General features: G+C 48.9%; 8 protein-coding genes across 8 annotated transcripts; 3 read left to right on the top strand and 5 right to left on the bottom strand.

Moving 5' to 3' along the window:
* Positions 1-91: 91 nt before the first annotated feature.
* Positions 92-2,685, top strand: BJ212DRAFT_1475049 (uncharacterized protein; the record flags this gene model as incomplete). Its single annotated transcript, XM_041339190.1, has 6 exons — positions 92-216; positions 267-491; positions 544-1,058; positions 1,105-1,338; positions 1,392-2,006; positions 2,063-2,685. The coding sequence occupies 6 exons, from the start codon at positions 92-94 to the stop codon at positions 2,683-2,685; spliced, it is 2,337 nt and encodes a 778-aa protein (XP_041198908.1).
* Positions 2,686-4,051: 1,366 nt separating this feature from the next.
* BJ212DRAFT_1443733 (Endonuclease/exonuclease/phosphatase) lies at positions 4,052-5,579 on the top strand (the record flags this gene model as incomplete). The annotated part of the gene is made up of 6 exons (XM_041337872.1): positions 4,052-4,089; positions 4,147-4,320; positions 4,368-4,554; positions 4,606-4,725; positions 4,780-5,063; positions 5,090-5,579. 6 exons carry the CDS (start codon positions 4,052-4,054, stop codon positions 5,577-5,579), a joined length of 1,293 nt encoding a protein of 430 aa, XP_041198907.1.
* A 136-nt stretch (positions 5,580-5,715) lies between these two features.
* BJ212DRAFT_1475047 (Alpha/Beta hydrolase protein) lies at positions 5,716-7,924 on the bottom strand (the record flags this gene model as incomplete). The annotated part of the gene is made up of 7 exons (XM_041339189.1): positions 5,716-6,360; positions 6,411-6,697; positions 6,750-7,106; positions 7,157-7,393; positions 7,441-7,462; positions 7,513-7,643; positions 7,708-7,924. The coding sequence occupies 7 exons, from the start codon at positions 7,922-7,924 to the stop codon at positions 5,716-5,718; spliced, it is 1,896 nt and encodes a 631-aa protein (XP_041198906.1).
* Positions 7,925-8,379: 455 nt separating this feature from the next.
* BJ212DRAFT_1475046 (peptidase M24, structural domain-containing protein) lies at positions 8,380-10,108 on the bottom strand (the record flags this gene model as incomplete). The annotated part of the gene is made up of 8 exons (XM_041339188.1): positions 8,380-8,442; positions 8,496-8,576; positions 8,633-8,738; positions 8,794-8,846; positions 8,896-9,207; positions 9,260-9,405; positions 9,453-9,751; positions 9,810-10,108. 8 exons carry the CDS (start codon positions 10,106-10,108, stop codon positions 8,380-8,382), a joined length of 1,359 nt encoding a protein of 452 aa, XP_041198905.1.
* Positions 10,109-10,443: 335 nt separating this feature from the next.
* On the bottom strand, positions 10,444-10,930 carry BJ212DRAFT_1258786 (histone-fold-containing protein; the record flags this gene model as incomplete). Its single annotated transcript, XM_041329969.1, has 4 exons — positions 10,444-10,519; positions 10,579-10,715; positions 10,769-10,840; positions 10,904-10,930. The coding sequence occupies 4 exons, from the start codon at positions 10,928-10,930 to the stop codon at positions 10,444-10,446; spliced, it is 312 nt and encodes a 103-aa protein (XP_041198904.1).
* A 250-nt stretch (positions 10,931-11,180) lies between these two features.
* On the top strand, positions 11,181-12,173 carry BJ212DRAFT_1475044 (dihydrofolate reductase-like domain-containing protein; the record flags this gene model as incomplete). Its single annotated transcript, XM_041339187.1, has 5 exons — positions 11,181-11,377; positions 11,435-11,505; positions 11,555-11,779; positions 11,830-12,044; positions 12,102-12,173. The coding sequence occupies 5 exons, from the start codon at positions 11,181-11,183 to the stop codon at positions 12,171-12,173; spliced, it is 780 nt and encodes a 259-aa protein (XP_041198903.1).
* A 61-nt stretch (positions 12,174-12,234) lies between these two features.
* BJ212DRAFT_289122 (uncharacterized protein) lies at positions 12,235-14,045 on the bottom strand. The gene is made up of 5 exons (XM_041342835.1): positions 13,860-14,045; positions 13,718-13,806; positions 13,172-13,661; positions 12,548-13,115; positions 12,235-12,495 (listed from the first exon to the last, which is right to left on the bottom strand). The coding sequence occupies exons 2-5, from the start codon at positions 13,753-13,755 to the stop codon at positions 12,368-12,370; spliced, it is 1,224 nt and encodes a 407-aa protein (XP_041198902.1). The 5' UTR covers positions 13,756-13,806; positions 13,860-14,045; the 3' UTR covers positions 12,235-12,367.
* Positions 13,784-15,177, bottom strand: BJ212DRAFT_288678 (uncharacterized protein). Its single transcript, XM_041342834.1, has 2 exons — positions 13,860-15,177; positions 13,784-13,806 (listed from the first exon to the last, which is right to left on the bottom strand). Exon 1 carries the CDS (start codon positions 15,076-15,078, stop codon positions 13,960-13,962), a length of 1,119 nt encoding a protein of 372 aa, XP_041198901.1. The 5' UTR covers positions 15,079-15,177; the 3' UTR covers positions 13,784-13,806; positions 13,860-13,959.
* Positions 15,178-15,579: the final 402 nt, after the last annotated feature.

Here is a 15,579-nt window from a genome sequence, read left to right as displayed (position 1 = left end):
ATTGTTATTTTTTCTCCACCCCGTCCTCCCAACTTCACGAGCTCACCCACTCGCTTCCTTATCCTATATCGCGATTCGTAGCACCCGTTCCATGCCCCCATCGTTGACCCCGCCACGCACCAATGTATCTGCTCACGCGCCTACAGGACAGCAATCTACCCCAAACAGCCGTGGGGGGTCTGCTATCAGTAATCACATTGGCTTGCTCGGTGTCAAGTAAGAGCACCTTTCAAGTTCCATCTGAGTGGCACTAACATTCAATCAAGTGTCAACAATATCTGCCCATGGATAGAGCGCAACATTGAACAGGCTCAGACGTGCCCTGTAGATGACATGCTGCAATTATTCCTGCAGCGCGTATCTCGCATGCCCGAGGCTAAACAACTCGATCTCCTGCAGAAGTGTCTCAAGGAGGTTGCGCGCGTTCTCAACAAAACACCAACTGCAAATAGGTTTCATCCTTCTCGCATCAAAGAAGCTCTCGACAGCTTGTGAGTGCTCTTTTGCTGATTGAGGTGCTATCATGCTCATAGAAATTGTCAGCGCATCGGAGCGAATTGAAACTACATCCTACGGGCCTTTTGTTCAAGCTTCAAACATCGCATTTACATGCCTTGCAGGACTCAAAGTCAAGGGAATGCTTGATACGCCCTCCAACCTTGACATCATTTTTCAAGTGAACGATTATCCTATCCACCAAGATCACCAGGACCGCACATCGAAACGGAAGCCCGACGTTGTCATTCTTCCTTACAAATGCGCGTTCGCTGGCTTGCCCGAAGAGAGTCACGATATGGGCGCTGATGATTACAAGCTCATCAGTGCAGCCACAAAACCGAAAAAGCAACTCCTTTGGAAAGATGTGCTAGCTTGTATCGAGTTCAAGAGACCGACGAAAAAGCTTTCACAGTGTCCCCTTTCTTATGAAGTGGCACCGTATAAGCCTACCCATCCAGAATATCGGCGCGTGGAATCTCCTGAGCCCGACGCGCCTGCGACTGCAGCGGCAGACTCTGCCCAGACCCCAGCAACCCTGTCAGTGCCCGACGCTGAACGACGTAAGTGGTGCATTTACAACCCAGATGTTAAACTAAACCAGCTCAGCTAAACGACGTTCGCCTCGTCTTGCTGTAAGCTCTCAAAATGCATCTAACGACTCCAGCAAGCGCAAGGCCGCCGAAACTTTGGAATCCGCCAGCAAGCGCGCCAAGACTGACGACGACACGGAACCCAACCCGGAACCCAAACTAGATGTGACTGTCCAAACAGGGCTATACGCTGCCGAAATGTTTGCTGCCAATATTGCTGTCAAACATCTTGTCAATCTCGTCGTCGTCGGTGTGTTATTTGGTCTCTTCATGTTGGTTATGCTCTTATCATCGTCTTTATAGATGAGATGGTCTGGGTCTGGCATTATGATCGACAGGGGACTATTCAGTGCTCCGGTATCAACTTCATCCAAGACCTCCCACGATTCATGGTGTTGTTATATGCGTTCCAACGATTCAGCCTTGTCCATTGGGGTCGAAACACGGACTTCAAGCACGATGAGAAGAATGATTCTCACAAACTCATAATTGATGGCATAGATCTCGAACTTCATACGAGTCACAAAGACAGGGTGGCGCACTACGGACTTAAGGGACGCGCCACTAATGTGTTTCCTGTCACTAGCGCAAAACTCTCCAAGGACAACCCAGAGATCGCGAAAGATGGCATGGTGGCAAAAGTCTTTTGGGCGGAGGAGCAACGCACTAGCGAGCCAGACATTTTAAAGAAGGTCTACGAGATTGCGGAAGAGCAAGATGCCGTGAAGGGCCATGTTCCTCACCTACTATGGCACCACAAATTCAAGGATCCTACGTCCAAAATCAGAGAAGCGCTCGGTGTTTCAGAATCGGCGAAGGGTAGTCGTGTGCTCTACATCCTTGTATTCCGCAAGCTCAAGCCCATTACGGAGCTCAAAGGCACAGAGTTCTTCGACGCGTGGTGGCAATGCATCATGTGTATGTGGCTCATTGTATCTGCCTCTCTCCATTGGTTGAAATGATGTGCTTTGTAGGCCATTATACTCTCTGGCAAGCAGGAGTCTACCACCGAGATGTCAGCCCTGGCAACATGATGTGGTACCGGAACGGAACCGTCTTGATGGGCGTCTTAAACGATTACGATCTATCCTCGTTGGCGACTGCGCTGGGTCCTCAGGGCAACGAGCGCACGGGGACAATACCGTTCATGGCACTTGATCTTCTCAGCAAAAAGGGCCAACAAGGCGAAGTCAAACATTTGTACCGTCATGATCTCGAGTCGTTTGTGTGGGTTCTCGTCTGGGTCTCCTTGCGTTACAAGGATGGGCGACTATTATCACGGAAATCTCGCCCTTTCGAGGAATGGGCAACCGTAGATGCCGAGACATGTGGTGAGAAGAAGTCATTCTTTCAGACCAACTTTTTGCAGTACGAATCCTTCACCGTGGACCAACGTGTGTGGGAGTTGGTGATGGATTGTTTACAGTTACTTAAAGCAGACGCCTATCGTCGAGAAACCCTTGGATACAAGATGCGACGACAGGCAGGAATCGGTGGGGTGATCATGGCGGAGAAATTTGAATTAGATGACCTCGAATTTCTCGACTTATTTACGCGTACAGACGCCTGGGTTCAGCTCAGCAACAGCGTACAGTGATATTCTTCTCGCTCGCTCCAATTACACATGTAACATCAAATATTCAGCATTAATGCCATCGTTACAAGCTGGACCTCAATCACTAATTGGTGTCCAACAACATCACTCGTAGACCAAGACAGGAAGAGATGTGGCGATGGTACAAAGTATTGTTAGGGTCCCTAAATTTGACGTTCCCATATCCTATGAGCGGAAAGTTGACCTTGTTCAACAACGATCAGGGAGCTCCGAGTGTGAGGAACCCGGGCTAGATGGTGCAGTGAGTCCCTGCTCCACCACTGTGTTACTATGGTCATTCAGTGCAGCGCCTGCGAGCACGGCAAAGTTGTATTTACTCTCCCTTGCACTATGTGTCATCAACAAAAGTGTCACTGGCGTGTAAGGCCGGTTATTGCCTATATCACGCTGGATTCGTTCTAATGTTCTGAGTCGGGGAGGCTGGGTCACTCTAGGGCGGCGCACCATCAGGTGCGCACCTAGTACTAAGGCAGCCCCGCAGATGCACCAAGCGTGCAGAAGTCTGGTAAATAGGGGTGACGCTTACAGGGGCACCTAGCCACGTCACTGGCCGAGTCTGCGAAATCCTGACGCACGTCACACCAGCAGATTAGTTTGCGATTTCGCAGACTCCATTTTAGTTGTAGCGCAACAAGCAATAGTAAGCGAACTCAGGCTTGTAGTAGAGACCACATTGTGAGGTATTGGAATGGGAAAGAAACAGACTGTGCTGAACAAATCGTAGCGGCGAGCCGCCAACCCCCGACTCTGCCGGATCATTGATATTTACCTTCTCAACGGTTTTGAGGTCCCACTCTGTTTTCCCACCTCCCTTGCAATATTGATATAACTTTGGCTGCCGCATGTAGTCGCCCCCTTCCGTCCAGGGATTGCCCTTTGTATTTATTCTGCCCAGTGTCTTGTATGTGTCCGGACTTCGGAGAACAGAGACGGATGCAAACACGCAAATAATCAAGGGGCGAGAACAATCTGGAAACACGCGAAAGGTTATCCCGCTGTGCGAAAGCGACATACACCTGTACCTGGATATTCCGATTATATGCAAACCCACTCTACTTCGTAGAGTCGAGGACGATGCAATGAACAGTTGGCGCCCGATGCGTTCCGCAAGCCTAGTACTAGTGGCACGTGATATATGCTCCTGTGCAGCATTATGTAATGACCCAACGCGGCTTTACAGTTTAACGTTCAACCGTCGGACCTCAGCTGGGAACAAGTAGTATAGCCCGACATGGCGTGTACACTGTAGCAAGTACCACATCCATTAATACCATCCAATAGCTATCCTATAAATTTACATCAGTCCGGGGTAGCAACTCACTTGTTGCGGTTGCCTCCTACCACCACCATGGCAGAACAAATTCGAGTTGTTACTCTCAACTGCTGGTATGTTATCTCCCAGTCCCTAAGCGCGCGGTCAGGCTGATTCCAAGAGTGACGTAGGGGCTTGAAATATGTCTCTAAAGACCGGCATGAACGAGTTACTGCAATAGCTCATGCGCTCGCCCGCTCGGACTACGACATTATTGCACTCCAAGAAATCTGGGTCGAGGCAGATTACAATGAAATTCGGCAAAGTGTCGTTCCTCGCTTGCCGTACACAAAGCTTTTTCACAGGTATTGTATATCTTGTGTGGTGGGTACATGAGCTCATGCAGTTACAGCGGTGCTCTTGGTGCCGGACTTGGTATCCTCACAAGATGGCCCATCATTGCTACCAGCATGACTCCATACTCTCTTGTTGGTGAACCCACAGACGTCTTCGGAGGAGACTGGTTTGTGGGAAAGGGTGTTGGGAGCGTAACGATCATGCATCCTGTTCTTGGACCGGTCCAGCTTTTTGTCACGCATGTAAGCCTGCCGATACACTTACCTTCTTTGGGTACTGACAGTGCATCCAAGTTCTGTGCCAAGGGCGGAGAATCAGGTCCTGAGTACAACAGAACATATCGCCTAGTGAATGCTTGGGAGTTTGCGAAAGTCGCACGGCAAGCCGCTGAACTGGGGCGGTATGTGATCGCCGTGAGTTACCTGCTATCTGCACCATCACTTCGAACGTTGCTAACACATAAATAGATGGGTGATTTTAATAGCATTCCAACAAGTCTCCCGATGAACGTTGTCCTAAACCATGCCGGACTAGTTGACTCGTGGGCAACTTCACATGCACATATACCCCCGCCCTCTGGAATGTTATCTCCTATAGAGGGTGTCATCAATTATGGTGTCACTGCTGACTCACCTCTTAATTCTTATCGTGACTCAAAACCCTCTGGTGACCCAATTGTTCGCAAATATCAAGGGAAACGCCTTGATTATATCTTATTCCGGCATCCAGTCCCAACGGGTCCAACGATCACGTTCCCCAATTAACCTGCCGAGATAGCCAGGTTGTCTTCAGTGATTCCATTCCTGGCAACTCATGCTCCTATTCTGATCACTTTGGTGTCGAGGCGACGCTAGTCATTGACACGCAGGCGGAGGGCAAACAAGATGATATGGCGTCATTGAAGGATACTTCAGCAATGTGGTTCAACTCCCCCTCTGAACTTTCCCCGAATGCGATAACCGAGATGATGAACGCCTTCAACACGTCCTACAGGATGTCGCAAGATCGTTCTCGCAAGGAACTGATTATCTTTGGAACGAGCATCTTGGTGCTGATTGGTCTTATCATTGGATCCGCATGGGTTGCTGTTCCCTGGCTGAACCCAGTTTTTGTGCTTCTTGTCATTTTCCTATCGTGGCAGGCTACGACTAAGCTTTACGAAGGCTTCATCTTCGGGAACTGGGAGCGGAAGGCTTTACAGAATGTCATAGAAGAGCTTGAGCTCTACAAGCAGATCTTGGCATCACAAGCACCCTACGACCGGTAGAGAATACAGTATCATTGATTGCGGGCATCCTATGTAGAGAACGGAATGGACTATTTGCTACGTGTTACTTGCTACATACGTATCTGGACGTGAACTATGAGAATAAAACGGTAACACTGATGCTTGTAAGGTAATACTATACAATGTAGGTAGTCGAGGCAACAGATGTCATAGTGGCCCAAGGTGTCGCAAAGGCAGGAATATTAATGCGAGAATGCGAGGATTCGGAGGGAGACGACGGACGAGTTGGTGCGCGTGATAATGTGAATTTTCTGCGACGAGTAGGCCAGTCCTCCAGATATTGGGATGCAACTGATCTCTCCGAGAAAACAGAGATAGCAGATTGTATTCGACGCAGAGCTGGGGTGGACGCCGCATGCCGAAGAACTCGGGATGGACCAGCGACGGTCACGCAAGGCGTGGTTGGTTCTGCCTCACTGCCGCTGGAATTATTAGGAGTTAACTCCAGATCCAGCCAAGCGCGACCCCAGCTTGGAGACACTGCTGAGCTCGATTGTGCTTCATAGCTTGAATCAATGTTTTCTCGAGCCATCTGTTCTTGAACCTCTTGCCATCCCGAGTTAGTCTCCACACCATCGCCGCGGACGACACGGACGTTGTCGTTATCTGTGTCGTTCTCAAGGCAAATCTCAGTGTCATTATCTAAGACTTGAGGCGAGTGGATTTGGATGCGAGGCAACCTGTGTCGCACAAATTCACGACAAGAGATAAAGGCAGTTGTTGCAACATTCAAGAAAGGGAATGCTTGAAAAACATGAACCTTGAGAAGGCAATGATTAGTACAACAAACGAGAAATTCAATAAACTTACAGCATCCTCGTAGGTCTCCAACTGAACTTGGACACCGGCCAGTGAAGCTTTATGTGAGAGAAGTACGATTTCGTCATGCAGAACCTCCGCATCACCACATTGAATAAGCATGGGCGGTAGTCCATCGAACTTGCCAAACAATGGGCTGGCGTATGGGTGGGTAATGTACTGCTCGAGCGCATCTCCTAGATACATTATAACGGGGTGCAAGTGAGCGGTTGGACCGGGCGTAGGAATGATGTCGTAGGCAGCATTAGTATCCCACGATTCGCAGCTCAAGGTCAAGTCTGTTATTATGTTTCAGACTGCCCACAGAAAAAGTCATCAATCGCCACATACCAACCCAGGGAGAGAATAACAAGGCACCGCCCGGAAGAGTGTACCCATTGTCTCTTAGATAGAGCAGGAGTGCAAGGCCTAGTGCGCCTCCCGCACTGTCGCCCGCTACAACTAAATTTTCTGGCGGCACCCGCAAGTCATCCGTTAGGCGGAAGTAGGTGCTGACCACATCGTGCAGCTGACCAGGAAAAATTGTTTCCGGAGCGAGCCGGTAATCGATGGCTTGGGTTGAGATGAGGCAAAGATGGAAGCGCGAGCTGTGGTCAAAGAGCTCACCGAATACGCGTGCGTTGGTATATTTGGACAATGGTATGGTCAGCATCCTTTGTGCTGCAGCGCTAGATGAGTAATATGCTCCTGAAAACAAAATCAAACGCTGTATCGTACAGAGAGCGCCACGAACTCACCGCCGTGAATATAGAGGATGACTCGAGATTGCCCCTTTCGAGAATCGTAATCGATGTTCGTCTGGTCGACAAAGCTGGCCCCTTCTCCTTTGCGAGTGGACTTGTAATCTGACTGCAAAGATTGCCAGAGTCTCTTCCCGATTATCCACTCCCCAGAAAGTTCACGTTTTTCGTCTTCCATCGCATCGCAAGTCTCAAGTATGCCACGCAGATTGCGTTTACGCACACGGAAGGTCACTGGGTGACTAAAGCGTCTGATGGCAAGGGAACTAGCCCTCCGATACCCATTGCCATGCGAACCATAGCCTAGGGTTGCTGTCATTGCTAACGTTGCAAACGACACAAATAGCACTCACGATATCAGCTAGTGCAGAATGCCTTGAAACATCTCGCATGAGACTAGAGAGGATAGTCATCTCAATGCCCCATGATTTTCTGCGCGGGCCCCAAACGTGATGAGATATCACATCAAGAGCGAGGGATGATGCTGGATGCACGATATTAGGGTCCAGGATGCATTAAATCATTGGTAGAACATTATCGATGCTTACCTTTATTGAATGCGAAGGCAGGATATTTCCATACATCCCAAACTTTCATAGTGAAGCCATTCGTTGCTTTGAGACTCCGGTCAAGGCGTGCAGACGCTGGGAAGACGCCGGGGGAGTCAAATTCCCGTAGAAGAGTTACCGTGGATGGTTTATTTGTTATTATTGGGGAGCTGGCATTGGTGCCATGATATAGAAGTCGCAATGAATCCCGAAACATCTTTGGTGGGCAACACTACAACTTCAGACGGGTGGTCAAATAGATAGGGGGTGTCAGAACCTGTTAATGCGATAGAATGGCAGAGTGCTGGATGTATGTATGCTGCACCTGTGTTGGTTAGAACGATCGTCCTTCAAAGCTTCATGGTGCCGCTCTTGTGGAGTGTTCCAACATTGTTGGCTCATGACGAATATCCGAGTCGGTGATCACGTGACCGGATAATCCATCAATGATGCTGACGATGGCAGTTGAAAGCGCCGATTGCATCGGCAAGTCTCCACTGAACTGTACGTAGTGCTACAGACAGTGTCCGGTGACCTAAGTAATGCCCACGCAAGTGGTTCATACCAAACAATCTAGGCTTTTTACCTGTGGACTGAAAACCGACTGGGGAGACTTTGGTAGATGACGAGCCGAAAAATAAGATTGATGTGCATAAGTAGTATCTTACATATTCAATAGTCATCGCCTCGACTGATAACCTCTTTAACAGTGGGTCGAAGAAGGATTGTATGTTCCTATTGGCCACATTGAGAAACCACATTCGAGACCAAGAATTGAGAAGGCTTACGAATTGCGCAGTCATAGAGCCCTTGACATCACAGAGCGGTGGGTAGTCTTGAACGATTCCTTGTTGCACTAGATGGTTAAGCTAATGTTGAGGTGAATTAATTAACGATGGATTGCTTAGTAATTCATGTAACCAACCGCCAGTAGATATTTGGTTTCACCAACGCGATCCAAGTACCGTCGGCAAAATGGAAGGGTTCCGAAGTTATTGCCGATTGACTTGAGTAGCGAGGCAGAGGTTAGTCTTGTAATTTATAGACGTCAGTGGTTGTCAGAATGCAGTAATAAGAACAACTAACCTTAGGGGGACGCGGGGAGCGTCAATGATTTTTGCATAATGCGAGCACTCGCCCTGTCAACGAAATCAGCCTCTAACGAGTCCATCCACAAGCTAAGCCTACGCTTTCAACCACACGTCCACGACCTGTCGAGCCGAAGGTTTCGATAGCAAAATATTCGCCCTCCTCCATCTTCGTCTGATCATCGTTCTTCACGAGCTGAACCGATTTCCCGCCGTGTATCTGATAAAGTCCTATAGAATGCCCACTAAGGTTTTGTATCGACTTGACTGGGAACATGTCAGAGGAGTCCGAAACACCGGACGAAAGATGAATACCCGGATATATTTTTCCGTTGACCTCAACCTCGTATGACTCCATAGTTTCTTGGATGGCGCCTCCAATTTCGCCCAAGCGCACATCGATACCAGATTCCTACATACTCCTGTGAACTGTAATCGAATATGTAAAGCTGGACTCGGCTTACCCTAATACCGGTATTGGTAGCAGCCCTTACTGCTTCAATGAGCGTGTCGTAAGTAGGCTCGAAATTGAGCGTGAAAGCAGAATCGACAATGCGCCCTTTTACGTGCACTCCTATATCGATCTTTAAAACATCACCACTTTGAAGAACTTACCATCCGTAAGCAGCAAATTCTATCCATTTAACGCACACGCACCATTAGTGTCTCCAGCGTTTGGTGTATAATGAGCAGCGCAATGATTCAAGCTAAGTCCAGTCGGAAAACCAATACCTGACTCCAGTCCGGTTTCCTCGACCAGGGCACGGCTGCCATCTTCGATGAAGTTTGCAATTTCGGTCATGGTCATCCCGGGACGTATGTATTTCCGTACACTTTGTCGAACCTGCCGATGAACTGCTGCGGCACGACGGATGCTCTGGTACGTGATCTCTGGGTCTTCCATTGCCATTCTTTCGTCGTAGCGCTTCTCTTCGGACGTCGTCCTCCATGCATTGCTGTAAACAAGACGTTGTCAATCTCATTAGGGTATAACCTATGGGTTGCAACACCCACTCGTCCTTGTAGGGCTGTATCTCCCCCTCTGGGTAGACACCATTCGTGAATATCTTTGACAGACCAACTCGTGGCGGATCTGACTGTTGCGCCTTTTTCTTTTTAGGCTTCTTCTTCTTCTTCTTTTTCTTGGTCTCCTCTGAATAACATATGACGATAGTTTCGAGATCACCTTCAACTAGCTCACCTCCGGCTCCTGGAGTGTCATCTACAACGTCATCCTCCTCCACGTCGTCTTCCTCGTGATCCTGTGGCACGATGCTTTTCTCCTCAACTTGTTTGTCGTCTTTGGATATCATTGAAGTGTTCGATAAGTCTAGAACGATATCGATCTCTACGAACAACTCTAATTAGAAATTGCAAGGAATCCGCTGTGCAAGCGCAGCATGTACGTTAGGTAATCGCAAATTTCCGCAGCAGACTTGGTACTCGTCAGAGGGGTCACAAGCCATGACAGGACAAATAGAGGGGTCATTGTATAGAATCAGAACCTGGTGGAAGGATGCCCTTCAAGTGGAGTTGTGGAGAAAAGGTAAGAGGAGCCAACAATATGTAAGACTATGTAGTATACAAGAATATCGATACCAACAAGGAGTTATAGCTCCAATACAGAAATATCTACAAACACGGTTAATTATGCTCCGAAACCGTAAAGTGTGCGCCCTGAGCGCTTCAAAGCGTAGACAACATCGAGGGCGGTTACAGTTTTCCTGTGTGCGCGTCGACAGCTTAGCGAGAAGTGACACAATCACAGGCAAAGAAGGCTCACCGTTTAGCATGCTCCGTGTAGGTAACGGAGTCACGAATAACATTCTCAAGGAAGATCTTGAGCACACCTCGAGTCTCTTCGTAAATAAGACCAGAGATACGCTTAACACCTCCACGACGTGCTAGGCGTCGGATAGCCTGCGGATAAAGTGAGCGCAATTGACATGATAAACACAGGTGGGAGGACACACGGGCTTGGTGATACCCTGAATGTTGTCACGCAAGATCTTCCTGTGGCGCTTAGCACCGCCCTTGCCGAGGCCCTACAGATTGTCCCAAACATATAGTGAGCTCTGCGGGTCAGAACCTGACTCAAAGTTACGCACCTTGCCACCTTTTCCGCGACCAGACATGTTTCAGGAATGTGATATCGGTTGACTGAAGAAGATAAAGAGCTCTACTTCGACGTTTGCGAAGATTGATTGTGGTGGTGAAGAAGAAAGGGCTGTTTGTTTCTGTGCACGCGTTCCCCGTTTGTTTAATGGCCTCCACGCATCACGTGACACATAGGTGCTCCCATTTTAATTTGTATTCCATTTCCTACCAGATCTTGACCAGATCCCAATTGTTATCATCAGATCGAGCCATCGACTGTTGAGCATAATGTTGGTGGGTGGTCAAAGTGTAGCGGAGTTCCTCTCGTTGGTATTACCAGTACCTGAAAATAGCCGTTTAGAGGATGAGTTTCAGCGGCCCTTAGTGACCCTCACATTCGCTCAATCTCTTGACGGGAAAATAGCAGGCAAGGAGGGCAAACAGATTATTCTCAGCGGCAAAGAAAGCATGCTTATGACTCATTGGTATGATATTGATCTAAAATTCGCATATATATCCATCCCTTACTATTCCTAAGGAAGGATGCGCACCAAGCACGATGCCATCCTAGTTGGCATCGGTACTGCACTAAACGATGATCCCCAGCTAAATAGTATGTCCCAATTCTCATCTGCGCATGTCACTTATATAGGTACAACAAGGTCGCCACATTCCTGAGGATGAACGGCCAAGCCATCTGCCTCGTCCTGTGATACTCGACGCAAACCTACGCCTTAGACCGGACTGCAAGCTGCTCAAAAATTATCGGGAAAGAAAAGGTCGCCGTCCATGGGTAATTTGCGATGCTAATTTGACCTCCGATGACGGAAGAAAGTCCACACTCGAGGACGCTGGAGCAAGAGTGATAGGCGTGCCCTCGGTGGACGGTGGGTCATGTTCTTTGCTAGTCTTGCGCAGGTTATATGAATATCTTCAGGTTTCATCATGATCCCGGACCTATTGGAGGTTCTTTATAACTTTGGAATCAAGACTCTCATGGTCGAAGGAGGTGCGGCTATCATTGACTCTTTCTTGGTGGAATCTGCACGGACCAAGCCTAATACCATCATCGACACACTCATCATCACAATTGCTCCGACCCTAATTGGTGACGATGGTGTCGGTTACGGCAAGAAACTCTCGGCTACACAGGTACGAGAAAGGATGCGTTCATGCAGGATTATGGGTTTTCACCTCAGGTCACATTAGATCTCCTCTTTGAAGCACATCCGAACTGAGGTCATGGGGCGAGACGTTGTTATTGTCAGTGCATTAGAGTGAATTTTGTTCGCATGAGTATTAGCCTCCATGGGATAGTCAGAAACTACGAGAACAACAAAGCAAGGCAGAATAACTTATGTTACATATATACAATGAGATAATTGCTGGGTATAATAGCTTGCAGTGTGTGATACAAACCGGCGCGGCTATTCGATGCTAATACTGTTGAAGAATAAATATGGATGCAAAACATTCTATCTATGGAAAAAGGCAGCATTGTCTTGCGCATGGTCGCACTTAACAGCAATGCGGGTCGCGGCTTCGAGCGCTCTCTCAACAAGAGCGCGGGAAGGAGAAGTGAGAGGTGTACTCTCCAAGAGATCTATCCTCACAAGATTTAAAGCGAAAAATTGTGGGATAGGAATAGAACATACCTCGATACAGTAAAACATATCTCATAACTCGCTGTGTTGGTTGAATTGCAAGATCCCGTACACTTTGCCTCCGAGTCGGAGGCTCTCCCTTTGATCGACTGTCGGCTGAGTTGACTCTAGGACGTCGTTCTGCGTGGGACTCGGCGCCATCATCAGACACCTTCCAATAGTGTTCGACAGTCCGTTGTCTTTCTCTAATTCTACTCCCTGCCTCATTCATTAGAGTTAGAAGAGGGGGAGAGGAACTAGCGGGAGAAGAGTTCCCATCCAACTTCTCCACTACAGTGGTGAGGGGATTGTTTGTGGCAGAGAGCAGAGACTTGCGCAGGCGCCATTTCCCTCCCATAATGGCTGATTCGCCTTCGTGACTGGGACCATCAGTAAAGAAATTGCCTGCCACGCTGCACCACGAAACCATAGCAGCTTCAATATCATCTTCGCAAGCCATGAAGGCGGTGGATACGCCCCAAGCGGAGGGGTCGTCAAGAAAGGCCTTCAACAACGCTTCTGACACCCGCATGAGATCAGGAAGGTATGCCAACAACAGTGGAGGTGGCTGATTCGCTGTCTAAATATACCACCTCAATCACGACATTCCCTTGAGACGTGATATTGATGACAAACCTGTCCTGTCAGGAGCATCTTAAGGGCTCCTTGGTATTTTTTCTCCGTCCCGACGATTTCTCGGATGCAAAACAATGCCTTTCTGGCAGTACTCCAGAGCGCAGCGTCGTCAATGTCCGACTCGGCATCATTCAAAATCACAGGTAAGGGCGTCACGGGCTCGGACTCTTCCGATTGGCATGGCGAACTTGGATGACTGGCGAAGTGATCTCCAAGTTGGAACAAATGGCTAGATCCTTGCTTAGAAAGTGATATGCTAGCCGGATCATGGCTAGTAGCCCTGGGGACAGGGAGTGACCGATGTTTGTCCTTGCAACTCCGTTTCCGTATGATTTCGAGATGTTCCACCACGGCTTCATCTGATAAACTTTCGTCCATTGCTATGGATATATTGATCTCTCGTCGGTCGGAACAGCACTGGATCGGGTATAATGCGGATTGCCAGAAGGTGTCGAGACAGAAGTGCTGATTGGAGAAGCACCAATCCATGCTAAAGACGCAAGTGCTTCAGTGCTGGGACTGGCCTTTTGAGTGCTTGATGCTGACCAGGCAATGGATGCACTACTGTGGTGTCTTTTCCGCATGGGTGATAACTCAAAGTTTGTTCGCCGATCATGCCATGGCTGATGTATCGGCTAAAAGGTGATGAGCCGATGATGGACAAGGTGCACTTGGTGCTTGGACTCACTATGTCTAGCCGTAGTGGCGATGGAGGCCTAACGAGTGGCAGAAGACTTTGGTTACGGACGTCCTTATTGGAGTTTGATTCTTGGTTGGATGGAGGAGTATTAGTCTCCTCTGACGCGATGTAGTATGATGATGAGGGGGGTGAACTTGGGACATGGGGGACCGGCGAGCGCCGCTTGATCAACTTTGACCTCTTTGGAAGCGGGGATCTGGTGATATGGCCATCCTCTGCGGTACGGGTCTCCTCCGAGGTAATGCAATATGACAATTGGGATGGACTTGAAACATGCAACAGTGCTGCTGGTTGTCGCTTGATCAACTTTGACCTCCTTCGTAGGGGAAGCTCTGATGTAATATGGCCATCCTCTGACTGCGGCGATAACGGTGCGACGGCACCGGCGGATAGGTTTTACGGGGCCGAGGATCATGGGGGGCGAGGTTTGGGAGGAATGAACTGAAGTCGTTGTCGAACGGCGATTATTAGGATGGTCATTAATATCGATTTGCGGTTGGTGATACTGTGCCTTGATTTGAACATGACGAAATCGGGGAGCACTACTCGGTTCAGGTGCATCGTCCCAAGTCCATGACGTAGGTAGAGATTCAAAGGGGAACGATGACGGAAGGGGTTGTGAACGTGATCTTGCATGCGCCGCATAAGGATTCGGAAGGCTCGGCATCTCTAGCGTTGGCTGGTTAATGACCGAATGCTGGGGCACTCCTAGTTGTTTATGATACGTGCGAGGATCGCCAGTCAATTGACTAATAGTGGGTGATATTGGCGAGGGGGGCATGTTTTGAATGTGGCGATATGCATTACCTAGCCTTCCCTCAAGATCTCCGCTTATTCTAGGAGAACATTTTCCGGCAGGCAAAACTGCTTGACCAGAAAAAGAGCCGAGATTAGCGCCTGGAGTAGTACAACTCGTCTGAGCACTCCAGCTGGAGTCATAGCTGTCTCCATGACTCGCCAACGAATTCTGTGGATGTGATACACATGACTCTTCCGTTGAAAAGGATCGCACGTTTTCGGTATGAGTGACATGTTGGGATGTTTTACGGGGTTCAACTTCGAACACTGGGACAATAACGGAACTGAGAGTGGTATTGGAGATTTTGCTGTTACCCAGAGTATCAGAGCGTTTTCGTGAGGTTTCGTGAGGGACAGTCCTTCGGAAAGGAGATCGCAGTTTCGGCCAGGATTTCTTCTCGCCTGACATGCTGCATGCCAGTGAGTGCCGGGAGTAGCCAACTCGATGACAGGAGCTGCCCTGGAGGGTGGTTCGGTTCCCCGTACGTGGCGCAGCTGGCAGTCCAGTCCACCCGTCGGAATTTAAATAGATCTAAGCCTTGACCTTCAGGGCCAGGGGAGACGGAAGACCGTGATCTCGACACTTCCTTAGACTCCTTACTAGGGTTTAGGCTGTTGCCCTTTCACGCCAAGCCTGAAGCAAGAAGGGCCGCCTTCTTCGTCCCGAAAACGGCATTGCGACCTCGGCGTATGGTTCGGGCTCCGAAGCCGTCGTGGCCGTATCAGTCTCATCTCGCAATGAGCCATGCGCCACAACGCTCATATGTTTCAGATAGACCTCATTTTGCCACCAGCCTGCCCTTGTTGATGCTTCTCCATAGTTCGCTTTCTTTCTCCTTTCGTCAGTTGACATGCCTTCCTGTGCCTTTGGACCAGACTTTAAGTTATCTCCTTGACAGCACTGAGACGT

The sequence above is a fragment of the Suillus subaureus genome (genome assembly GCF_016647635.1).
Source record: "Suillus subaureus strain MN1 chromosome Unknown BJ212scaffold_2, whole genome shotgun sequence".
NCBI classification, from domain to species: Eukaryota; Fungi; Basidiomycota; class Agaricomycetes; order Boletales; family Suillaceae; genus Suillus; species Suillus subaureus.
The sequence above is the reverse complement of the archived record's forward strand: the minus strand, read 5'-3'. Positions and strand labels throughout refer to the sequence as shown.

Excerpts from the sequence above, each read along its gene's own strand:
- BJ212DRAFT_289122 (XM_041342835.1), bottom strand. The coding sequence starts at position 13,755 with ATGCGGAAAAGACACCACAGTAGTGCATCCATTGCCTG. Across the intron at positions 13,116-13,171 it reads AGATGCTCCTGACAGGACAG|ACAGCGAATCAGCCACCTCC; the intron begins GTTTGTCATCAA and ends TGGTATATTTAG. Across the intron at positions 12,496-12,547 it reads ATATGTTTTACTGTATCGAG|ATCTCTTGGAGAGTACACCT; the intron begins GTATGTTCTATT and ends TTGTGAGGATAG.
- BJ212DRAFT_288678 (XM_041342834.1), bottom strand. The coding sequence starts at position 15,078 with ATGTCAGGCGAGAAGAAATCCTGGCCGAAACTGCGATCTCCTTTCCGA.